This window comes from Gopherus evgoodei, chromosome 7 (genome assembly GCF_007399415.2).
Source record: "Gopherus evgoodei ecotype Sinaloan lineage chromosome 7, rGopEvg1_v1.p, whole genome shotgun sequence".
NCBI classification, from domain to species: Eukaryota; Metazoa; Chordata; order Testudines; family Testudinidae; genus Gopherus; species Gopherus evgoodei.
In genome coordinates, this window is record NC_044328.1 from 47,054,924 (window position 1) to 47,082,063 (window position 27,140).

General features: G+C 40.2%; 1 protein-coding gene across 1 annotated transcript in view; it reads left to right on the forward strand.

The window, feature by feature from the left end:
* CTNNA3 (catenin alpha 3) overlaps positions 1-27,140 on the forward strand; it is a 987,819-nt gene that overhangs the window by 949,275 nt on the left and 11,404 nt on the right. Inside the window, 1 exon segment of the mRNA XM_030569668.1 lies at positions 6,353-6,487. Coding sequence (XP_030425528.1) covers positions 6,353-6,487 — 135 coding nt within the window.

Here is a 27,140-nt window from a genome sequence, read left to right on the forward strand (position 1 = left end):
CTCTCTGGCACTGACCATATCTCCCATGGATCTTTGGGTCCCAGATTTTCTAGATCCTGCCTTAATCTACCCTTGAATATGTGTATTGGTTCTCTAAAGTAAGTGCAACCCCTGTTGCTAAACTAAACAGAATGCAAAGCTTTAGCTGCATGGTAAAGCATATTTATTAAGACCCCTCCATTGTCTTCAACAACAGTTGAAGTCATACAGTCTACTGTATAGTTAAAGCTTTGCCCTCTGCTTGTCTAAACAGTAGCGGTGAGGGGTTTGGGTACTTGCAGGGAATAGATATCATTCAAATTCTAATGAGATAGAGTTCACATCACACTAGGTGAATGTAACATGACTGTTCAGACCAGGGGTTTCTAAGAAATGGAATGTGACTGATGCTCCTCTGTGCTGTCTTTAAGCATTGCTTCCCCTTCTTGTAGCAATCAGCACCATGTGCTGTTGGCTGCCCAGAACAGGTGTCTATTATGACACCCTCTGCAGAGCATAGTGCTGAAAAAGGATAATTCATGCAGTTTGGACTGGAGTCAAACCATGTGATGATCCAGTGGAAAGTTTTAGTGCCGGATCCTAAAACTCAGTTACACAGAGTAAATGTGTGTAAAAGTGGCAGAGAGCTTGCCATTACATTCCCCTGATCCTGGTACTGCTCTGTGCAAAACTGTCCCAAAGTGATGTGTTAGAACAACATAAGGGTTGCTCTAATTTTTGATGGATTACAACAGACCCAGATAGCTTAAAAAGGCAGCCCAGCATCAGCATAGCTCACAGGTATCCAGGCCATGTGCCCTTTTCTTTGCTGAGCTGGCAGAATGGAAGGTGAGTAAGCAGAGAGCTTGCATTAGCTGTATGCCACCTCTTCACTGAGGTGATATTCCCCAATGAAATAAGCTTTAGGACTAGATTGTGCCAGTAAGCAATGCAGTGTAATGCAACTGTACCACACAGGAGGAATCAGTCCTTAGTCCTTATCTAGCTGTAGCATTTGATTCCCAGTATCGCCCCATCCTGATCATCAACAGCAACTCTATGGCTGTTTTACATGACCAGGCAAACGTGCCCCGGAGTCTCTGCTCTTCTACTCTCTAACAGACCGCCCATCTTTCCCTCTCTTCATGGTGTAGCATGTGGCTCTTATTTATTTATACAACATATATAACAGCAGCAGATTGTTCATCTTTCTTGTCCTCTGCCACATTATTCTCAAGACTCCAGTTAAGTAAACACTTCAAGAGGTATATATTATTAGTTTGTGCACTTGTGCTCAGAGGAACAATTAAGCAGAAAGATAGAGGAGTTATCCCTCTTTTTGGTCTTTCAGCATATACATCCTTTCACCATCTGCACTACACTAGAGCTTTTTTGGTCAAGATTCTCTTTAGCAATCGTACATTGAGATTTAAGAATGACAGTCACAGATCTGTTGCAGAGTAAAATGGGACATCAAATCCAAAGATAAGGCTTGTAAACTATTTTTCAGTAAAGATGTTTAATAACAGAAAATTAAGCTTTAGTGAAATATCTTTCTTTTCCACCAGATTTGTTATAATTTCACTGACAACATTATTGTTTTATATGTAGCTTAAAACTAGGTATTAAATTAGGATGTAAATTCTATACAGCAAAAACAAAAGGTATGTATGGAAAGGATTTTTCCTCTGTTGAACCAAAAATAAGCTCTAAACAACATTAATTTGTCTTCACTATTTTCTTTACATCAAAGCTCTAAATGCTGTATACTCCTCTGGCACACAAATTTTCAAATAATTGTTCAAAAATATTATTAGCATGAATTTATGAACACATACTTCTCTCAGCTATGCTTCTATTCACCACATCATATGCAGTTGAGGAAGCTGCAGCCTGAACTGAGAATAACTAAATCATTTTTATTTGTTGTCACATCTAATGTTGTCATTTAGTTGGACCACATCAGTTTGCTATTCACAATCCTCTCATAGCCCAAATCTATTAGTCTGGCTGCCTTTGCAGTTAAGAGAACAGTAGTGAATGATAGGGTTTTCCGCATACAAACCCCTACATTATTTCCTTCACCTAGCTTCAAAAGTGAAAGAGAAGCTGAAATAAACAATTGCTGTGTAATGAAGAGTCATTGCTGTAGCTCTTTGACCTTTTGCAGTTAATAAAGAACAGTAGTTTCAAATGAATGATTTTGGTTCAGGCTGTACGCAGTTTTGAAGAATCAAAATTGAGAATTGTGAAACTGTAAAAATTTCCCATGAACTACATTAAGTGAATCTTACAGGTTCTCCATTTGACAATACCTTTGGTTCCTTACTTTAAAAAACTACATTTTTTCTCTTATTCTTTTTTAATAAATGTGACAGTACTGTACAATTAGCATAGTTCAGTCACATTGCAACCCATTTTTATTAAGATGACTCAGATTTAACAACTCTGAACATACTCAACAGAGCAATAATGTAAACACACATTAGTCATAAAGAAATAATTAGCAAACTTAGTTAACATAAGGTTGTTCTGAACTGCTTGTCTAAAATCACTTGTCTAATTTGTGACCTGAAAGTCATATGGCAACATAGTTAGCACATCTCCTTTTTACTGAATCTGCTAGAGATTAAAGTCGTCATTGAAGATGCCCACAATATTGTATAAAATTCAAATTTAAATAATTGTTGTGCTCTAGAAATCAAAGAATTAAGGACAAACATTATATTAATAGATAGGAAATCTCCTCATCAAGATACAAATGCCACACATATAAAAGAAACTGTCCTAAAGGTAAGATTGACAATAAATTCTTTTAAATGATTATCTGATAAATAAGAGACAATCAGAAATGTTAAATGTCACATTAAACATATATTTAAAACTTATATACAGCTGCTGAGAACATACTTCAAACTACTATTGTGATACAAGGCATTAATCATCACTAAGCTCAGTTCACGTGCAAAGGAAGTGACATTTATTTCTTTGGTAAAGTAGTAAAATCAGAACCCAATAAACGTATGGTCAAAGTTTCCTGCAGTATAACTTGTATTGATCTTTTGTGCTACTGTTCTGCCAGCGGCTAATGGAAATACTTTTTCACCTTGATTTTCAATATAGGTTTCACTGTATTCACAATTATTGCATCACTTATCAAACCATTTTGAGGATTTTACAGATATTATTACAGATTGCTCCACTCCTTGCCAATCTTCTAGTTGAATTTAGGATCCCATTGACTTCAATAGGTACAGAATCAAACCCTTTTGTTTGCAGTGTTGTTGTAGCCGTGTTGGTCCCAGGATATTAGAGAGACAAGGGGGTGAAATAATATATTTTACTGGACCAACTTCTGTTGGTAAAACCACAAGCTTTCAAGCTACACAGAGCTCTTATTCTTGTCTCTCTAATCAAATGGTTTGTAATTTGCCACTGTATCTAACTGAAACTTATTCTCAGTGTGAGAAGGTAAACTGGTAACTATCAGTTGTTTTCTGGGATGATAAATGCTAGGAACATAGTAATTACCATACTAGAACAGACCATTGGTCCATCTGGTCTCGTATGTAACAGTGGCCTGTACTAGATGCTTCAGAGGGATGTGCAGGAAACCCCTAATAGAATAACCTCCCCAGAAAGGAATTTTCTTTCTAACATGTGTTAATAATTGGCTACTTAATCCCTGAGCATGAGGGTTTATATTCCTTGTATTATTTTATTGTTTAATGTAACTCAGATTACCAATATAAATATCTCTTCATTTTTGAAATGCCGTTAAGCTCTTGGCTCAGTCAGATCGTTTAGTAATGAGTTCCACAAGTTTGAGCTGTGGAAAGTATTTGTCACTTTTGGATGTGTTGCCTTAGTTTCATTGGCTACTCCATTTTTAATTCTATTATGAGAAAAGGTTAATGGCCTTCTCCATGACATTCATTATTGCATAGATCTCTTTCATACCTCATAACTATTCATCTTCTTACTAAACAGACCTAATGTTTCCAATCTCTCCTTATATGGAAGTTTTCCATGCTTCTCTTCATATATGTTGCCTGTCTCTGGAACCTTTCTATTTGATGTATTGTTTTCAGATGGGATGAGCAAAGAACACCACTCAAGGTGAAATCTTAACAACAAATCATATAATGGCATTACAATATTCTCAGTAGTATTTTCTAACCTGTTATATATCGTAACATTTTTTTTATTTGCCCTCCATGGCACACTTAGCAGAGCTTTCTTCTGAGTTGTCCACAGTGAAACCGAGGCCTTTTTTCAGAGTGGTTACAGTTACTTTAATCCCAGTAATATATATCAGTAATTAAAATTATTCCTTCAGATGTGTATTGGTCAACACTGACATCATTCCATCCATTTTCCTAGCTTTGTTATGTCTCTGGAGTTCACAATATTCTTCTCTAATCTTATCTATCCTAATAATATTGTGCCATCTGCAAATTTTGCCACCTCACTGTTCATCCTATCTAAACATACATTGAATTTTAAATATCATTGCCTCTGCACTGGAGACTTATATGCTCAATTTTACTGCTATCTGAAGTCAATGAGAAATTACACCAAAGTCCTATCCGCCCATCTCTGGGATCTGCCCAAGTGGAAATAAATATCACAGGTCATTTTACAAAAAAACTGTAGAGGACTGAATAGATGGTTCCAGTCAACATATTTCATCTCCATACAGTTAGTCCTGATGCTTACAGCTGTTTATGACTGGAGGGACAGATTTTAAGGAACTGCAGTTACAGAAATAAACAATGTTTACACAAGCTGCCTGTTCTGTACTGTGATAGCTGTGTTAAACTCATTAATTACAAAGTGCATTAAGGCCAAAAAGCAGTACCATTTTTTTTTCAGATCTAGGAGGAAGTACTGAATCTCTCAGGTTTATAAGCCAGTGATTCATTTTTTAAACTTGCGATTGTTCCTGGCTTTCTTTTCTAAATCTCAAACATGCAGTTTTTTAATTCATAAATAGAATTTTAAATTCTACTCTATAATAATGTGAAGTGAATCCTGGCCTCACTAGGAAAAGTACCAGTGACTTTAAAAGGACCAGGGTTTTCCCCGAGGTATTTCATGAATTAAGCAGTCTGATGCTCCTTCATAGTGTTACCTATTGTGGATTTTATATAAAAGGATCTTTGTGTATAACATGCATCACTGTGCAAGACAGCACAGGAGTCATTTCTATTCAACAGCAGAAATTTCGATAGGCATTATGCTCTATTGACACTGACACTATCAGTATTTTCTATCAGGAAGCATAAAGGTATGATGCACTAGCCATGAACGGCAAAAGGTCAGGTCTACCACAATTGGTTGAAATGTATCTTTTTTTTTTTTTAAATATACTAGTATTGACACAATGTTCCATCAAAAGAAACTGACTACATTTTCATGGTATCTACAGTAAAAAAACCTATACACAAATCTCTCAAAGACTGTATTGGCCTTTACAGTAAGGCTATTTCATACTGCTCTGGCAACGTATAGGGATTCAATACCCCTTTAAGACCCATCTATACTGCCATAGCAGTGAATAGTAGCCTTAGTGTAAATGAAAATCCGGTACTATGTGAATAGTCTGTTCATCTGAGAGAGATTTACCTCAAAGCATTCTTCATCACTCCTCTGAAGTCATGAAAGAGTAAAAAGAAGACTTCATAGAAAGTATGAGCATCACCAGAAAAATAGAGAATTGACCATGAGATATTGTTCACAGCTATGACCTACTCCTTCTCCCACCAATGTCAATGGGAATTTTGTCATTGCCTTGAGTGGCATCAGGATAGAGGCCGTAACCTAGACTCACTTATAGTATAACCATCTATTAATGTGGGTTTCCACTGTTATTAGTCCATGTAGCTTGCCAAGTAAATGGTAAGTAACACTGCAAAAATGAATGCAGAGCCTCTTAGGTGCTGAAGGAAAGTAGTAATTTCATGAACTAGTGAAAGCTACTCAGCTAGAACTATGGCTAAGGCAATTCCAGTAGTCTTGAATTAAGGATGGGTGAATGCAATGAAGTTTGGGATTACTGTGAACATCTTTGTTTGTAGAGCTTTAAAGGTTCACAACATTAGCAAATAATCAAACTTTAGAGCAGTGGAGAGCAAGACTACATTGGAGAGCAATTACAATTAACATTCCTAAAGGGAACATGAATCTGATAAAAGTCTGGGACTAAATTTTGAACGCACCTTTGAAATATGTTCACTCGTTTGGACATTAACACACTATGTTGGAGAGCTGAGAGTTTAGAAAAGATGAAATCTTAAACTTAATAATTGAACATTGAAATGATTAAGAATTTGTAGAAAATGTTTTATTCATTATTCTTTTTAATGTGTAGTGTCCAGATCAATCATGTAAACATGATGTATTGGCTTACCTGGAACAGATCAAGCTCTATTGTCACCAGCTTAAAATCTGCAGTCAAGTTAAAGCAGAAATCCAGAATCTCAGTGGAGAGCTCATCATGTCTGCTGTAAGTAAAAAGAGTCCAGAGGATACTTTCTGTGCTAGGTACAACTATAGATTTCAAATTTTGGAGTGAAATTGTAGCATTTGTGAAATGTAGTCTTATAGTCTTCTGGTCCTTATTTTATTTCCCACTGGTTTATATCTTGTGTTGTCATTTATACCCGAGAAAAGTGAGAACAAGACACTATCAAATCAGAAAGAAAACATTTTACACCCACATTGTACAGCTGTGTAATATCACAGATGATGCAAGGCAGTAGAGAATCAGTCCTGGTGTCTTTAAAGATATCAAGCGGCCTGATTCTTCATTCTGTTACACTGAAGTAACTAACTCCAATAGAGAGACACTGATGTAAAATTGTTTTAGAAAATCAGACCCATTTTGAGGTAATGTGTGTTTACCTAATGCTGCATCTTTCTCATCCCATGGATTTCTTTCTATATATTTTCACTTTTTGATTTGGGAGCTGTTGTTCCCAGCTCCTAAGGAATTGACTGGGGAGGTTCTAGTCAGGCTGTTGCAATGTGAGAGTAAGAGAGCCAAAAAAACAAACAAACCCTGAGAACAAGGGAAGTTGGTGCTTAATTAGATTTCTGGACCTGCATTAGCCTGAGGACATCAGGCTGGGGTAGATAACTACAATTTAGCCATTGCTATGATTTTGAGCACCAATTAGTAGAATTTCTGTCCTTCTGCAAGAGAGCAACTCACTTAGCAGAATAGTTTGGCCTTGACTATTCAGATTATTTATCAGTGAAGAAACAATCTTTTTCATTGTGCTGTTATTATTTGTGCTGAGGTAGTGCCTAGGAGCAAGGATCTGTCATGGACCTGTGTGCAGTGCTGTACAAACACATAAGAAAAATGGTCCCTGCCCCAAAGAACTTGCAATCTAAGTAATACTTATTTCTATCTATCTCCATGCTCACAAATGCTTGAAGTTATATGAACAAATACATATTAGAATGTAACGACAAAGGTATACAACCAATAATTTCTAGAATGCAATAATGATTTTCTCTATGATCTCCATGCACGCTCTGGTTACATTTTCAGGGACTGAATTATTTTGTTTTTTAAAACTGGACCAGTTTGTTTGGTTTTTTTTGGTCTTATAATCTAACTAGATGTTACTTGAATCCTCTTCTGCTTAGACAAGACTTAAATTGGATCAGTTTATGTAGTTTATCCTGAAGGTCATATTGGATGAGAATTTGATGACCGTTTTTCAATCTTCGGAGACTGCAGAAATGTAATTCTGCACGCTATGGTAGTTTTTTATTTGAAAAAAAAATGTTGGATTTTAATTAGGTTGTAAATTAATGAAATTGTGTTTTATTTTTCATTTTCTTCTTTCTTTTTAAAAATGGTGCCTTAAACCACATCACAATTACTACATAATTTGCATTTCTGAATACTGTAGCCAGTGATGAATTTGTGACAATCTGCAAAGCAATACTGTCTTTGAAAGGTAGAATTCTGCATTTTGGATTAAATTTTCTGGTTTTGTCTCCTCTACCCATCATTTCATTGGGCGCTCTCATCAGGAAAATCTCCCCCTCCCCCGGTTGTAATATAAATATCAAGTGATATTAAGGAATACTATATTTATTGGGTTTTGTTCTATTGACACTTGCTGTTCTCTGTCAGCATTCTAAAATGCAAAATAAACAACAAAAATGATATTAAAAACAAACCCAACTTAACTCATAAATCCAAGAGAAAAAACAGGTTCAATCCTTTTCCTATTAATTTGAGTGCAGCTGTATTACATCCCAGAAGCCCTGGTACAGCAAAGCACTTAATTATATACATAAATCTAGCCTTAGCCAGTAAGGGCATGTGCTTACCGGCTTTGCTATGTCAGGGCCGGGGCAGTGAAATCCTAGCTGCTACTCTGCTAAAGGATTAAATTCCTGCAAATGCTCATGAAGTATTTTGTTAAATGCAGAGGTGTTTGGCTCTGTACAAAAAACAAAGAAAGGCAGCCCCTACCCTCAGAAATTGACAATATAAAGTCTTGATCCAAAACCCACTGAAATCAATGGAAAGACTTCCATTCTCTTCAAGGGGCTTATGATCTGATCCTAAGGGACTATATACCTGTCAGTACTTAATAATGGTTATAGCTAGTCCTTACTGTTGTGACAGTATAAAAATATAAAATGCCCTGGCACAGCACAGGTGGTGTGTAAGCTTAAAGCTTAATAATTTTTCCCATTGTCATTTTCTCCCCAATTATTATTGTTGAGGTAGAGAGAGCATTTGAAACAGGCTGTGCACAACTATCATTTTCAGGTAAAAATGGAGCACCAAATCCAATTTTCTGTCTTATATTCGTAGTTCCAATGTATGTGTAACTGAAGACTCTTTGGATCCAGTGTTTAAAAGTGAATGCAGGGACTCATTTCATCTGGAGGGGAATATGAGATCTTGAAATACGTCAGATGGGGAAGGCTCTAAAGCAAGCAGGACTGTTAATAAATTGAGAGGGAGACAAAATCAATGACTGTTCAAAAATGGCTGAGCTTCTGCACTGGGTTTTTTTTAATAGTGGTTAAAAAAAACAATTTAAGCAAATCCTGCTTTTGCAAGTGGGCCTCCTGGTATTAAAATTGCTGGGGTTTTACTGTACAAGGTAGAGGCCAACGATCTGGGTGTAGAAACATGCAAGGTGGAGCAGCCCCTCTGCAAAGTTCTGCTCCCTTCTTGCTTCCAGTAATGGGAATGCCCAAGCTGCAACTGGGAGTATCATAGAGACAAACGGGGGAAGGGGCAGTAGGTCCACTACTATGAGTCCTCTGTCTCTATGCCTTGCAGTGAAAGCTATAAAGAGTGTGAAGGGCTACCTCAGCCTACTGGTTGATGTACTCTCTGCAGCCATCTTCCCACTTCTAGCCCAACCACTCAGGCTAGTGGATTTGGCCCTTTTATCTCAAGGTTTTAGATTGCTGCCCATCACTATTGTATCTGTGCACCTTCCACATAAAATAATTTCAATGTCCAAATCCCTAGCAGACTTGATAGAAAGTCTGGCTGTTCTCCCTTTCTGGGGTCAGAACTCTACTTGGGGTGGGGTATTTATTTTGACTTTTTTCCCACCTGAGTACTATCTAATCTGTTTAAGAATGAGAAGTGAAAAAGGAGACATGGTCAGCAGCACTCCATATTTTAACTAAGGATACCTCAGTTTACCTACCAAACTAACATAAGGATTATTTTAGTTTATGGCAATACTGTATCTGAGGAGGTGCTGGTGAGTGTGGTGGAGTTCTGGCATCATTCCTTTCATATGTTAGAGTATCATCAACACTTGATTACACAAATCAGATATTAGGAATGGCAATATACAAAAACCTGTAGGAGAACACTTCAACCTCTCTGGCCACACTGTAGCAGACCTTAAGGTGGCCATCCTGCAGCAAAAAAACTTCAGGACCAGACTTCAAAGAGAAACTGCTGAGCTTCAGTTCATCTGCAAATTTGACACCATCAGTTCAGGATTAAACAAAGACTGTGAATGGCTTGCCAACTACAAAACCAGTTTCTCCTCCCTTGGTTTTCACACCTCAACTGCTAGAACAGGGCCTCATCCTCCCTGATTGAACTAATCTCATTAGCTCTAGATTGCTTGCATATCTATACCTGCCCCTGGAAATTTCCACTACATGCATCTGACGAAGTGGGTATTCACCCACGAAAGCTCATGCTCCAAAACGTCTGTTAGTCTATAAGGTGCCACAGGATTCTTTGCCGCTTTTACAGATCCAGACTAACACAGCTACCCCTCTGATACTTGATTATTTACTTACTCAGGTACCTGAGAACACAGACAGATATACATTATTCTCACTAGCACATCTTACAGCAAAAAAAAAAAAAGGCAAGGAAGTATTTTGAGGCGGTCTCTCCTATGCCGCTGGCTTCCCCTCCGTATGCAACTTTCCTGTGGCCATGTCTGCACTATAAACTTTGGTTGATGCACATTACATCAGCATAAAGTCATCACCAAATAGTACATCATTTGTGCATGTGTATACTTGGCTGTTTGCATTGGTGCTGTATATGCTCACTGGGAGAGCTTGTGTTGATGCACAGTGTTGTGCAGCATGGGTAGGTATCTCAGTGTGCAACCCACCACCATCCAGTGCACTGATTTTGGGGAAGTTTTTGGCAATGAATGGTGGGGCAGAAATGAATCACTCATGGGTGACTGGGAGCAAGGGCTCAACTTCCCGGCATGCAACTGTCTCCATCCCATAATGTTATCTATATCCCATAATGTTCGTGCCTTTTTTAGAAATCCCACGAACCCATGTGGCCCTCCTCACTGTTCATCCAGAAGCATGGAGCTCTACACGATTGTCATATGCATTGCAATTAGTGGATGTGCAATTCTCTGGTATTTGGAGAGCTGTAAGGAAAACCAAATCAATGTCAACCATACTGATTTCTTGCAGGACAGATTGCAATGGGACATAGCCAATTCAAGGTGGTTGGTGGCATTCACTGGGCAGCTTCAGATAGGGGAGCACCACTTCTGGGCCTGAGAAATGAGCACTGAGTAGTGGGACTGCATCATAATGCAGGTTTGGGATGATGAGCAGTGCCTGCAGAATTTTTGGATGCACAAGGCCACATTTCCAGATCTGTGTCAACCTCATCCCAGCCATCCAGTGCAAGTGTAACACCAACAGACCCAGGTCATCGGTGGGCAGGATTGAACCTGGGACCTCTGGAGCTTAGTGTATGAACCTCTACCACATGACCTAAAAGCTAACTGGCTGTTAACTAACGCCGTAGAGCAGACTAATTTTAGCTCTCTCTTTAAGTGGTCTTGGTGCCACTAGATGGGACAGAACATCACAGCCAGAAGATGTGTGTGTGTTACACAAGGACATTAAAAAGAGAGTAGCACTTGTGACACCAGATAGCTACCAGTCAGTGAGAAATGATTTTGGCATTGGAAAATCTGTTCTGGGAGCTATTGTCATGCAAGCATGAAGGGCCATTAATCATCTCATGCTGTGCAGGGCTATGACTCTCAGCAATATGAAGGATATAGTGGATGGATTTGCAGCAGTGGGGTTCCTGAACTGCAGCGGAGTGATAGCTGGCACGTATGTCCCTCTTTTGGCATCAGATCACCTTGCCACAGAGTACAGCAACAGAAATGGCTATTTTCTATGGTTATGCAAGAATCACTGGGGATACCTCATCAACATCAATGTTGGCTGTTCAGGGAAGGTGTACAATGCTTGCCTCTCTAAGAACACAGGACTGTCCAGAAAGCTACAAGCAGAAACTTTCTTTCCTGACCCTTAGTTTGTCACTGGTGATGATAAAATGCCAACAGTGGCCCTGGAGGACCCAGACTGCCTCTGGCTCATGAAGTCATACACTGGCCACCTTGACAGCACCAAGGAAAGATTAGCTATAGCTCAGCAGGTGCAGAATGACAGATGAATATGCATTTGGCATGTTGAAGGCATACTGGCATTGTTTACTCACAGGATTGGATCTCTGTGAAAAAATATCCCAATGGTTATGGCTGTCTGCTGTCTCCTGATTAATGTCTGAGAACAAAAGGGGAAAAGTTGCTGCTGGAGTGAAGTGGCTGTCTGCTGCATTTGAACAGCCAAACACAAAAGCAATTAGAAGAGCTCCCCTCAAGTTTAAACAATTCATGCTCATTGGCATCTCTGCTTGGGATTGCTTGTGCACAGTGCCACTCTCAGCACCAGCCATGGTGAATACGGCCCGCCAGGGTGAGGGAAATTCCTTGGTTGCATGCAACTATGAATATAGAGCAATGATACTGAATACTGGCACTATTTTCCACAGGCGGTGGTGATTTTCAGTGATCTCTCACTCCTGAGGGTAACAAACTCAGAGAGAGCACAGCAGCTTCCAGCTTCCCAAAGGCACTCTGGCCTGTATGCTGTTAGTCTGCCATGGTGCCTGCCGAAATTATCACTGACTGGCATGGGAAAGTATCCTATGAAAGGCTGCCATCCGCAGAAACCCTTGGGAGTGGACCGCAGAGCACCTCCTTGAAAGTTTCATTGAGATCTCTCAGAAGACTTCAAGATACAGCCCTGCATACATAAACAAACTGCTCTGCATTCCCCCACCCCACCTAGTCTAATTCTACAGAGGAATGAAAAGCAGATAAAAATACTCTTTTAGTTGTATCACTACCTCTTCTAGCACTGTAATGAGAAATAAATGTACACACTTACCTGAGGATCCGTCTCCTGCATTGGGTTCACCCGTGCTCAACTGCTGGGACTGACTTGACAGCAATGAAGTCTCAAACAGGTCCTGGCATAGCTGATCCTTGGTTGCATGTCCCCCACGTCATCCTGGTTCTCACTGTTCAGGCCAAGGGTCTGTGGCTTGGGCTTCCCTGAAGTATCTGTGGTGGTGTGTGGGGTGCTGGTGGCGGGGTCTCTTAGTAAAAGCAGCAGGGCTGTGGCTCAGCACCAGGTTAACTGTTGGCCTCCTTGGCCTTTTGAAATGCCTGACACAGTTCCTTCGCTTTCACATGGCCCTGCTTCTGGTCCCTGTTATGCTCCTGCATCTCCCTTGCAATTTGTTCATAGCTGCCGATGTTTCTATGGCTGGTCCATAGCTGTGCTTGCACAGCCGCTTCTCCCCACAGGCCCAGGAGATCCAATATTTCTGGCCAATCCTGGCTGGAGTGCATCTGGCATGTGTCGCATGATTGATCATCTGGGCAGTTGTGCACAACAATGGAGACCTGCTAGATGTGCTCACCAAGCTGGGCAATCAGGAAAAGGCATTTCAAAAAAATGCTGGGTTTTAAGAGGCAGGAACTTCCAGGCTCTATGACAAGTCCAATCAGAGCAATCAGTGTTGGGCTGGAGGACTGTTAGGGTTGACATAAGTTACATAGTGTCTACATTCATGTTGTGTTGACCTCTGTACATCAACCATGGCTCAACACTGCTTTGGGGAGGCAGTATTATTATGCCTCTATAACAGGGCACTTACATTGGCAGGAGGAAATTTTGAGTGTAGACAGATGCATAACTAGATAAATTCCAGGTGGCTTATGTTGACTTAATTTTGTGTTAGCCTACCTTTAGAGAGACACAGCGGGACCAGCTTCTGTTCTCTCTCTAATATCCTGGGACCAGCACAGCTACAACAACACTGTGGTCAGAATACCTTTGCAAGATTCGTATGTAAAATAAAATTAAAAACCCTGCCAAAGTGCCAATGTAGGTTTAATTGCTAGGCTTGGCTGAGGGCCCTTCTGGAGACTCCAGGTGTCATTCCTTTTTACTGTTGTTCTTGATTTACAGAGTCTTGACTTTAGGCCAATTTTAAACATGTGTAGCTTCTCAGCAGTCTCACTTATGTGGACAGCTTGTGCTTATTCCTCACTGCCTTTCTCTGCTCTGCAGCACTTTTCATTCTACTTTACAGCCTGCCATAGATGTTTCAGATACCACAGTAATGGCTTTGATAGAAAAAAACATTCTAATGTTCTCTTGTACACTTCGATTCTGATTTTATCTATTTAAAAAAAACCCACCCTGAGTCAATTTACATCCCTGGGAAACAGCAAAACATTTTAAACAAAAGGACTAAAATATTGTCAACATTTTGACCATCTACATTTGCAAGGATTTACCAAGCCTTTAGTTGGTATGATGAAAAGTAGGACAGGGGAAATTCTTTGTATTCCCTGCTTCTGGTTTTATTGCTGCTTTTCAAATTTTGGCATTTTCCAACAGCTGTATGCTAAGTCCTCTTCCTCACCTGGGAATGTCTACAAGATGCACTGATTCCTTCTAACGTTTTTTTTTTGTTTGTTTTGTATTTTAAATATGTCCCAGTAGTTGCAGTATCAGAGCATCAGATAATTGGGGTGGAAAATATTTCTCAGGTCACCTAGTCTGATCCCCTGCATTGTGCAGGCTATTTCACAGCATTTTTTTCCATGAATGTCTGGTCTAATTTATTTTTGATTATCCCTGGTTGTGTCTCAACTCTTAGACTAACTTAATATTGAAATAAGTGACTCTAGTTTGTACAAAGATAGGCACTTAAATAAGCCATCCAACTTCTGCATTTAGACACATATGTCAGCATGTGAGTATTTCAATATCTATTTTAAATGCTTAATTAGCACCTTGTCTCAAATAAAAAGTTCCTTCAGAGAGTAATCCTACAGACTCACTGCTAGCTTTGTGAGCTTTTTAAAAGAGCTAGATATGTCCTCAGTTTAATGGCAATAAAATAAAAGGCAGAAAGTCTGTGGCTGGCACAGTTCCAGGCTGGAGTCTAGCCCATGTCCCATAACTGTGGCAGTAGGCAGGGTGCTCTGCCCCCCACTCAGAGGCAAACCTAATGCATCACTCACTGCTGAGGAGAAGCTTTGCATCAGAAGATGGCTTTTTCCCTCCCCCTCAACTGTTGTTTCTTTGACTGGCGGAGAGGGAAGAGACAGGGAGCAGAATAGTCCAGGCCATTAATGGTTTTTCAGAAGGGGAAAAGGTGGGGGGAGAAGAAGGGAGCAGAGTGGTTTCTGAGTTGCTGTTCCTTTAAGAATATAGAGTAGGAACCAAAGAGCAGGGGGCCAGATGAAGACAGAGAAATTGGGAGACTCAGCTCAGCTTTCTGTGTACCCTGGAGACTCGCAGGGGACACAAAATCTGAGGAGGCCTGCTCAATTATTGATTTTTGGGGAGGCAGAATTGACTTGGGAAAATTATTAGGGGAAAAAAAGCAATTGGTTATTTGGATCTAAAAATTAATTTAAAATGCTTAGACACCCTAGGACGAATAAGTTCCAATCCCTATAATCATACGTTTTTGTCCTTCCAAGGATCATAACTTGCGTAATTTGCAGTGTTGAATAAGATCTTTAAAATCTAAGTTCTCTTTGCACTGCATAGAAACTATGGCCCACCCTTTTAGAGACACCTATTTGTATGTGCAATTATGCACCTATATTTTCAAGTATAAGCATACTGCTCTCACAGCTCCCTGTTCTGTAGCTCATTTGGAAAATTGCCCCAGCCAAAATGTGACATGTTGGTTACTATGAGAGTCTTTTTTTTTTTTTTTTTTTTTTGCAGGAAGGGTTATTATAGCTGAGGTCAGCTGGCATTCTTTTGACTGGCTGCCCATAATGTGCCTTTAAGAAGAAACTATTGAGTTGTGAAATAGTTAACAATATAAGCCCCAGCTACAGCAAAGACTTTCTCCCTTACGCTTATCCTAATATTAAGTTTGTGATGGTGTTTAGTTCTTTTGGCTGGTCATTTCACAGATTCAGAATGCCCCAGAGAAAGGTCTGTCTCTCACACAGATCAGATTTACTCTTACTATTGAGAGTTCAGAGGAGCATATTTGTTGCTCCCACAGTCTGCATCCTGGAGCTTTAGATATCCTGGGCCTTTGACCGTGAACTCAATTCAAAATTCTATGGGAAACCAACGTACAGAGTGGTGGATGGGTTTTATGTGTAAGCCTGTGTTGCTGAGGAGATGTGCTCCAGCATTCTGTACTAGTTGGAGTTTCCTCAGTGCTAAAGGTTGCATGGCCAGGTATACGTTGCTGTAGTCCAGCCAAGAGGCGATGAATAACTGAGGCCTGAGTCTTCAGCCGCTAGAATGAGGTGCAGTCTCCTAACCAGCCAGGTATGGTTTAAAGTATTATCATGACTTTTGCTATGTAAGACCTCCAACTTCAGCGAGGAATCCAAGAATACTCCTAAACTATGGACTGAATTGACCATTTGTGGATGTTCACTTTCAATCAAAGGAGACCGCACTGTGGTTGCAAATTCTTTCAAATACTTTCCTCTCCCTACCGGAATCTCCTCTGTCTTGCTCGGGTTCAGCTTCAGCCCACTGTTTGTCATTCATGAGCTGATGTCCTCCAAGTGCTGGGCCGTTGTGGTTGTATGTGGAGAAGGACAGATAAAGCTGTGTACCATTTTCGTACTGCAGGCATTTGAGTCTATGTCATCTGACTGGTTCACCTAGTGGTAGTGGTTGCATATAGATGTTGAACAGGACCAGAGAGAATTGATCCTTGTGAAACTCTGGAGGTACAGTTTCCATCATTATGCTCTGGGTGAGTCCCTCCTAGCATCTCTGCCACTTCTTTCAGGCAATCAGCAATAAGATATGATCAACAGCCCACTTCATCATCTAAGTTAGGTTTTTGTTTATATTTTTATATTTTCCTTTTGCATGTTTTGGTTCAGGACTGGATAAAAGGGCAGTTCTTGCACAGCTTTCCTCTTCCAGAGTCCTGCAGGGAAAAATGAGGAAATTATTTTCCATAAAGGAACAGCACCTGATAGGAAGCAAAAAGGGTAAATTTTGCTGATACTTTATCTACTGCTGCAGTTATCAATTATTTCTAATTTGCACTTGCTAAACTTTGCATAAGCAAACTGTAATTTAAAGGGGAAAATCAGGGCAGTTTAATTATTGGAGGCTTTGCTGTTAGTGCACACTGGAAGGCATTAGTACTTAGTCAATGATACTTTTGTGCCAATAGGAAAGATCAGGTTGTGAAACTGTAGGATGCTACTGACTTATTTATCTTCCACATACATGAGACATATGTTTATGCCTTGCTGTTACCCAGGAGATTTGACACTCTCTGTCTCTCCCAAGCTAACATTTTCTGACAGAAGCAGCAAGGAAGGGGTTTACATCAAATAATGCATTCTGTTGTGCTATTTTAGTTCTCAAGGGCCTATTTTTCCAAAAGTAGTTTCCTTTGTTACGATCTACCACCTGCAGATGCAGGTGATAGTTCTTGAGAAGTACATCTACAGCTGTTTGTGAATGCAAATATATGCATAAGTAAGAGGTGGCTGTTTGTTCCCCATTGGAAAACCAGGCATCAAGTTTCTGTATAGAACAAGCAGCACATCTACTACTACTACTACTAATTTTTTGCTTAATCATTGGAGGAATTTTGCTTCCACAGGACTTCAGGATTTGGCTCACTAATCAACTGCATCAACTCACCATTTCTTTATAATTATTTTACAAGACACAATCATGTATGAGCCTAATCAAAACTAAAGCTTAGGGAAAGAGGCAATCAGACCTTGTAATGAAAGTGGCCCTCAGTAGTGAGCAGAATTATACCTGATCAAGCTAGTATAGCTGCTTTTTCTATTGACAGAAAAGATAATGATCCTGGTTCTAATTCACACTAAAATCATTTCATACTGCTCTGTATTTGTGTCCTTAGTGTAAATGAGAATCAGCTTCTCCACCCACCTCCCAAAGGATCTTATTTGAATGAAAAATACCTTACCTGTAGGACTGAAGGAAAGACAGTCCCCCTTAACAAAATTATTCTCAAATCCCTAATGACCATTTTAGACAAAGTGGCCAATTTTATTCTGACAAACTGAGGTATCACTAAAACCTCCAATAATACAAGTTATGTTGCCTCCCGCTTTAAATTATTGTTTTTCTACAAATGTTTCACATTGCTTTCATAGGGAAGTTCTTTTACAGTATTTGTATATGAGTTATTACCTAAGTAAGAGATGGGAGCAATCCTGAGTGCCGAAGTTGAAGTCAGTATCTCCTGAATTCTAAGCCAGAGACTGAAACTGACTGCCTCTAACAGAAGTCACTTAATTTATTATGTTGTTGTAGTCATGTCAGCCCCCAGATAGTAGTGAGACAAGGTGGGCTGAAGTGGTAATCTCTTTTTGTTGGACCAACTTCTGGCCAAAAAAAGATCTTACCTCACCTACCTTGTCTCTTTAATTTAACATACTTAGTTTCCCTATTTCTAAAAATGGGAAAATAATATTTAGCTTGGAGGGATGCAATGTTGTCAACTTTTATGAGTCTTGAGATATATGGTGTTTTTTCTTATAGTCTGATTTTCCAGTGTCAATTTTCACAAAAAAAGTTTATTCACACCCACGAGGGCTAAAAAAAACAGATCCTAAGGGCTCAAAAAACAGAAGGCAAATAACCCAATTTTTTAAATCTCATGATTTTTTAATCCTTAAGGCTGGCAAAATGTTTGTAAAGCCTTTTGCTGACATAAAATACTATGAGCCTGAATTTATTGCTGAGTACTTTCTGGAAGGCACTTATGGCTTCATCTCCTATTGAAATCTCCCATATATGAGTTGAAAGTACTTTGCACCTTGCAGCTGAAGAACCTATAGAAGTAGTATGGGTGAAATTGTCAGGGCCATCCAGAGGGGGGGGCAATTTGCCTCAGGCCCTGGGCCCCGCAGGGGCCTTCAAGAGAATGCTCCAGCCCCAACCCCGCCTCCGCCTTCCCCCATCCTGCAGCGCCTCAGCACACCACGTCCAGGAGCAGCCCTGGACAGAGCTAAAATGGCATGGCTCCAGCAAGGCCTGAGCTCCGCCCTGCTCAAAGCCACCTGGTAAGGGGGTGGGGCTCCGAGCTACGGTCCTGCCAGACCCAGGCCACTGCAGCAGTGTCCAGGGGCCAGGGCAGCTCCTGGACACGGTGCAATGAGGCTCTGGGAGGTGGGGAGGCAGGGGTAAACAGCATGGTAGGGGGTCGGGAGGGGGGTTGATAAGAGGCAGGGAGTCCCGGGGACAGGGATGGGGCAGAGGTTCTGGGGGGTGGTCAGGGGATGGAGAACGGGGGTTGATCGTGGGCATAATGGGGGGCGGAAAGAACTTGGTGGGGGGGTGGATAGGGGTTGAGGCAGTCAGGGGATAGGGAACAGGGAGGACTGGTGGGGCGGTTCAGGGGTAGTGGTTGGGGAGAGGGTCTTGGGAGCGGTGAGGGGACAAGGAGCAGGATGGGTCAGGGATTCTGAGGGGGGCAGTCAGGGGGCAGGAAGTGGATGGGGGTCGGATAGGGGGCAGGGCCAGGCTGTTTGGGGAGGCACAACCTTCCCTATCCTAAAGGTCATTCAGCAGTTTGAGGCTTGCAGACAGCTATTTAACACAAAGAGCCAAGCTGTTATCTTTTCCATGGCAGAGGGATCACATGAGAAGAGCAATAACCTACACCACCTACCTCCTTCCCAACCCTCCCAAGGGAGACCCCCCCGCACTGCATTCCCCGAGGCTCCAGAGGGGTTAATTCAGTGGTTCTTAAACTTTTGTACTGGTGACCCCTTTCACATAGTAAATCTCTGAGTGTGACCGCCCCTTATAAACTAAAAACACTTTTTTATATATTTAACACTATTATAAATGCTGGAGGCAAAGCAGGGTTTGAGGTGGAGGCTGACAGCTTGCGACCACCAGTAATAACCTTGTGAGCCCCTGAGGGGTCCCAACCCCAAGTTTGAGAACCCCTGGATTAATTTAATTTTAGCACCGTGTCCATTGACATGCATGTGCTATTTTGAGCATTTTAGTTTTCACAACATGGGCTCATCCCAGATTCTGGAACAAGCTCAAATGCTCAGTTCATGGAGTATGTACATAAGCTATAGTAAAGACAAACCCACTGTAGCCGTCTCCAGTCTGTGAGGGACCCCATGGAGCCAGTCTCTAGGAAACAGATACATTAATGGAGGTTAAGTCCATTAATGGCTATTAGCCAGGATGGGTAACGAATGGTGTCCCTAGACTCTGTTTGTCAGAGGGTGGAGACGGATGGCAGGAGAGAAATCACTTGATCATTACCTGTTAGGTTCACTCCCTCTGGGGCACTTGGCTTTGGCCACTGTCGGTAGACAGGATACTGGGCTGGACGGACCTTTGGTCTGACCCAGTATGGCCACTCTTATATTCTAAGCTAAATTAACCCAAAATTATGGAGACAGATATGAGTCAAGGAAGCCAGCAGAGTATCAGAAACCTGGAAAAATCTCTGACTGGATGGGCTCAGGCATTTGGTCACAAACTGAGGTGGTTCAAAAGTTTTGGATTTTTTTAAGCAGAATTTAAACAAACACAACAAGCAGCAAATATTTGGCCACACACTTCTGAAACCCCAAACTATATTCAGGTTTTGGCAGACTAATTTCAGCTTTTCAGTTAAAAAAACCCAACAACAAATTTTGAAGGAAAGCAAACATTGTCCATGATTTTTTTCTGCTTTTTAAAACGCCCTAGTTTTCAATCCAGAAAAAGTGTTGTCGGAAAATATTTGTCCAACCCTTTTAATGAGCTTTAGTGCCTTTTAGCACTAGCTATGCTGAGAACCATAGATTCATAGACTCTAGGACTGGAAGGGACCTCGAGAGGTCATCGAGTCCAGTCCCCTGCCCTCACGGCAGGACCAAATACTGTCTAGACCATCCCTGATAGACATTATCTAACCTACTCTTAAATATCTCCAGAGATGGAGATTCCACAACCTCCCTAGGCAATTGATTCCAGTGTTTAACTACCGTGACAGTTAGGAACTTTTTCCTAATGTCCAACCTAAATCTCCCTTGCTGCAGTTTAAGCCCATTGCGTATACCAGTTATACCTTGTAAAGGTGACTTGAAAATAAGTTTTCTCAAAACTGGGTTAATGCCAGTATGTGGAAGGTTTTTAAATGTTTATTTTTCCCAGGGCTTCCCCAGGGGGCGGGGCGGGGCAAGTGGGGCAATTTGCCCCATGCCTCGCAGGGGCCCCCATAAGAATATAGTATTCTATAGTATTGCAACTTTTTTTTATGGAAGGGGCCCCTCAAATTGCTTTGCCCCAGGCCCCCTGAATCCTCTGGCGGCCCTGGAAATTGTGGCCCAATGACAAAACTTTCTTTGACTTCAGTAGGATGAGGATTTCACCCAAAGTATTTATTTGATGATGATGATGATGAAGATAGTTATATTTAGAGCTGTTTTACTACTGCCTTTAAACTTAAGTATGAAGTGTTGTATCCACATTGGTCCCAGGATATTAGAAAGACAAGGTGGATGAGGTAATATCCTTTGTTGGACCAGTTTCTGTTGGTGAGAGAAAGACAAGCTTTTAAGCTACACAGAGCTTATCTTCAGGTCTTGGAAACATACTGAGAATGTCTTAGCTAAATACATGATTGAACAGATAGTTTAGCATAAGTAGTACTCTAAGGGACAGTTCCAAGTGAAGTGGCCCATTGACATCCCTGTAGTCATAGGACAAAAAAGGGTGGTTAGTGGGTTACATATTGTGGAAAATATTACCTCACCCACCTTCTCTCTTTAAACATAATCAATCAATGACTTCATTTGCCACAGTACCCCAAAAGACAATTCACAACAGCAAACATACATACACAATTTTTTTTAAAAAAAGCAAAGCCTAAAGTGAAAGCACAACTTAAATACTTCTTTACCCTTGTCAATAACCTAGTCCCAGATTTGGACCTTAGCGTCCAAAATATGGGGGTTAGCATGAAAAACCTCCAAGCTTAGTTACCAGCTTGGACCTGGTACTGCTGCCACCACCCAAAAAATTAGAGTGTTTTGGGGCACTCTGGTCCCCACAAAAACCTTCCATGGGGATCCCAAGACCCAAATCCCTTGAGTCTCACAACAAAGGGAAATAACTCTTTCCCCTTCCCCCCTCCAGATGCTCCTGGAGAGATACACAGAAGCAACCTCCGTGAATCTAAACAGAGGGAGTCCACCCTCTCTATTTCCAGTCCTGGAAACAAAAGCACTTCCCTCTTCACCCAGAGGGAATGCAAAGTCAGGCTAGTAAATCTAACACCCACAGATTTCCCTCTGACTTCTTCCTCCCACCAATTCCCTGGTGAGTACAGACTCAATTTACCTGAAGTTCCTCACTAAAGAAAAACTCCAACAGGTCTTAAAAGAAAGCTTTATATAAAAAAGAAAGAAAAATACATACAAATGGTCTCTCTGTATTAAGGTGACAAATACAGGGTCAATTGCTTAAAAGAAATATTGAATAACAGCCTTATTCAAAAGAATACAATTCAAAGCACTCCAGCAACTATAGACATGTAAATACAAAAGAACATAAAAATCCCCTATCTGATCTTTGGTACTTACAACTGGGAAACAGAAGATTAGAAAGCAGGAAATAGAAAAATCCTTCTCTAGCTGAAAGAGATTCAGGCAGAAGACCCAGAACAAAAGACTTACACACAAAAACCCCTCCACCCAGAGTTGAAAAAATCCTGTTTCCTGATTGGTCCTCTGGTCAGGTGCTTCAGGTGAAAGAGACATTAACCCTTAGCTATCTGTTTATGACAACCCTAAATTTAAAAATAGCCTGGTGCTCAGTTATATATAACAACATAGAATTCATATTAATTCCAAAGTTAGTTATCAAAAAATAATCTCATTAGGATAGTATGTCATAGCGAAATAGCCTCTGTCAATGTATTCACTATAACTGAACCAGTGGTTGTATTTTTATATGATATTAACAGCAATTGACCTTTATTCTGAAAGGTTTTAAATAGTAAGTAAAGAGTGGATTTTTTGATTCACTATTCTTAGTTTCTACCTCTATGAACAAGTAGGGTTCTAGTCAAACCACAAACAGCAATTCAGAAATCTTATACACTTCAGCTTTGCAGAAAAAATGAGACTTTAGCTCTCTGCAAAAATTAGAAGCATATTCCCATTTACAAGGCAAATGAACCCCCCAAATGTATTTTATTAAAGTTTAAAAAAAAATAAACTTTTCCAATTTGAAGAAGAGGAACATAATCTCGGATGGGGTGGCCAAGCTGTGGCTCCAAAGCCACATGCAGCTCTTCAGAAGTTAATATGCAGCTCCTTGTATAGGCACTGACTCCAGGGCTGGAACTATAGGCGCCAACTTTCTAGTGTGGCAGGAGGGTGCTCACTGCTCAACCCCTGGCTCTGTCCCAGGCCCTGCCCCCACTCCACTCCTTCCCGCCCCCTCCCCTGAGCCTGCCTTGCCCTCATTCCCCACCACCACCCGAGCCCCTTGCATGCCATGAAATAGCTGATCGGGAGGTGCGGGGAGGGAGTGGGCAGCGCTGATCTGTGGGGCTGCTGGTGGATGGGAGAAGCTTGGAGCAGGTGAGGGGGGCTGCTGACATATTACTGCAGCTCTTTGGCAATGTACATTGGTAAATTCTAGCTCCTTCTCAGGCTCAGCTTGGCCACCCCTAATCTAGTAATATGTGCACATAACATTTTGAATGTTCTCTACAGGTAGTTTTCTATAGAGAACTATATACAGTATTTCTTAGGGCATGGCTAAAGAGCAAGTTACAACATAGCAAGCCAGAGTGTGAATCTACAGCGTACTCAGAATCCTCATGAGGAACTTGGGTATGTCTGTGTTTGGAGAATGAAATTATAGCAAGGTGGATAGTTATCAGAACTCCTCAAAATCTTTCGTTACCAAATAAAATTAAATCCCACATGTGTACAAAAAAGCACAAACTTGCAAAGGTTTTTGATGTTTACAGCAGATGGCATGTGCTTTTTAGACGAAAGTCCCTGAATTCTTTCCTTGTTGTTAACATAATGTCCATATGGTCATAGATTTAATACGGATTGATACCTGATTGTTGGATTTGAAGTCTATGCATGAGGGTGGAGTAGTTTCACTTCAGTGAGCTTGAAGTATACTGGTCAGTGTGTGCATGTGTCTCTGACCTCTACTGGGTGAATGTTGAACAAATTCAGGGGGTATATATGTGTGTCTGTGTGTTTTACTTTCTACTGGTGTCCCTACAAGGGACTATTTAATTTTGTTGGAGCTTTTAAAACCTTTAACAAAAATAAAATATAATTGAAGTAAATTTCAAAACAAAGTAATTTCAAATTGAAAAATCAAAACATTTATTTTCAAAATTGTTGAAATGAAACACTCAGTCCTGGCCCTACTTCACCTAAGTGTCAAGTCCATGCAACCAATTAATCATTATCCTATCACTATTCCCAGTGTAACCAAAACAAACCACTGATAATTGCTTATCAGTAAAGTAAAGGTTTACATTGTTGAAGTTACTATAAACAATGCTCTTCCTAAATCCCTCCATGATATTTTGTGTATTCTGATTTATACTCAGAGATATGAAATGCTGAGACTGGAATATAAAAATGATACGTGGGGTATGTGTAGTACAGGAATAACAAAAGCAGTGTTCGGGTGAAGACTAATTTCAACCTTTTTATATATATATATATATATATATATATATACACATATACACACACACGTATATGTATATAACCGTTAGAATCCACTTGCAAAAGACTGAAGAGGGTACAGCTATGTCTCTAAATAAAATGAACTTGAATGTGCCATGAATAAATATTTTATCAATCTTTCGTTTATGCCAAGTCTTGTTTCATCAGTTTTCCCTGATATATAATGAGATCTTGAAGAGTCTGTTGAATATTTGAGAGAGATAAAAGTATCCAAGTGAAAATGGGTCTTGAGTACATTATAGTACCTTCATAGTAGAACAATACATTGACACCAAATTGTATCATGTTATGGGCACTAAACAATATTTTTAAAAAAGCAGCAACTGTGTCTATAGACAAACCACATATGGTTAAATGTGTGGCCTGATTTTTGTCAGATAAAGCCTCCCTTAAAAAAATCTCCATGACATTGAAGTTCAATTGATAGAAATGATTAATTTTGTTTTCAGACTCTGTATTTTCCAGATTGGTGTGAGGTGCCCCAGGGAAACTGAGCAAAAGTATTGACACTAGGATGCTGCAAATAACGGTGATATCCTAAAGGGACATATTAGTAAACCTGCTAAAATTGTCTGTGCTGAGGTGCCAATGGCACAGTAAATGCAATGAAGATTTTCTCTCTAAGCTGTGACAAATACACTAAAGCAACTAATTTAAACAGGATTAATGTAGTTTAATATTTAGCTTCTTCACCAGGGAGGAGCACAAGTTCCGGTATTTGTATTTGTGTACAACAGTCTTGAAGCACTGACACTGTAACAATGTACACCAGCTGAGGAGCTGGCCCTTAACCTGTAATGTTTGAATCTCAGAGTTTACAATGCTTTGGGATGCATGTCTCTGAGCTGCTGATACAAGCTGTCTGCAGACTCAAGAAAACACTACCGTATTTTATACTCAGTTTACACTTAAAAGGTTAGCACGGCTAGAAATCTCAGTTTTGTTTTGTTATTTTAAATATGAACGCAATTCTCTAGTGAGGGTAATCATGGAATACCATTTTGAGAAGTGATCCATGGAAACGAATTAAAATTGTAGCTTTTGGAGTTCAACAGGAGAGGATCTAGCACATTATTCTCAACCAAATCCTAATAGGATGGCACTTCATGAAAGCTATGACAGAAGTTAAGAAACCTTTCTTTGCCTTTCACACAGCAACGTAAAAGCTCTTGGGTAAAATTTTCAAAAGCATCTAATTGTCTTATGAGGCAAAAGGTAGGTCTACACTGCCCTCAGAGGTGTGACCACAACATGTGTAGATATACAGACATACCTTTCATTTAGCCGACTCAAATAATAGCAGGGAAACTGCAGCAGCATGAGCTAGTTGCTCTAGTACATACCCAGGGTCCCAGGCAGGGTTGTTCAGCCCTTTGACTGCAGTGTTGACATACCCAATTACTTTAACCTAAACTTGGGCTCCTAAAGCCCAGATCTTCAAATGTATTTATGTGCCTGGGAGTTAGGCCCAGATCCTCAAAGGTATTGGATACCTAAGTCATTTTTGAAAATGAGGCTTGGGTTTTTAAGTCACTTAGTTGCTTTTGAGAATTTTACTTCTTAGGCCAGTCCCTCTGATTATGACTGAGAACTCTGTCACAAGCCCTGTAGCTGTCCTTACTTTTATTTAATTGGTCACAACCCCTCTATATACTGGTGTTACCTGTGAGGACAAAGCCAGAGAAGTGAATTTTGGGGATTCATGATATCAATTGTTGAAGACAAGGTTGTAAAGTCCTAGCAGGCCATTAATAGCATGGCTGGTCATTGTTGTCCTTCAGAGCTGCTTGGAAATGTATTATTTAGAGGGCACTAAAACAAGTTCTTTAATTAATTAATTAATTAATTCTGTGGCTATCATGAGAGAGGAGAGAGATGTTCAGATGAAACAGTGAGTAAGGTTCCCTCAGATATTAGTATATACAGTATGGTATCTGTGAATATTTAACTGTTTGGAAGCCGGAAAGGAAATAAATTAGTACTGATAGGATTAGGGCTATGGCACAAGCAATAGGCTGCAGGCTTCAGATATTCCAGTAGCATAATGACAAGAAATCTAAGTGTAACCAGTTATTAACTCCAGACTAGAGGTGTGTGAAATATATGGCTTAAAATGAGTTTTTGGTTTTGAGTGCAACCTGTGCTCTGGACTCAGTCTCATGAATTCTGTTAATAATAATAGCCTGGAGAAAGGTATACTGTGCTTAGAAGCCTAGGATAGAGGGCCAAGATAAATGATTCCTTAGAAACAGATTTGATACGTTAAATAATAATCCTAAAATACTCCAATTTGTCATGCAAAAAGTATATGGATTTATTATAATCATAACTAGAAATTCTAGGCAACCATCTTTTGTTGAACATTTCATGGGCTATAGAAAGGAATGATTTTATACATACTATGTTGCGTTTTTACACATTTTATTGAGCACAGACGTGATAAGCTGAATTTGCTAATCAATATATTTATACTGAAGCGCATTAATTAGAAAAACAATTTAGTATCATATATTGTGGAAAAAAAACAGTTACTCATCTTCTCGTAACTGT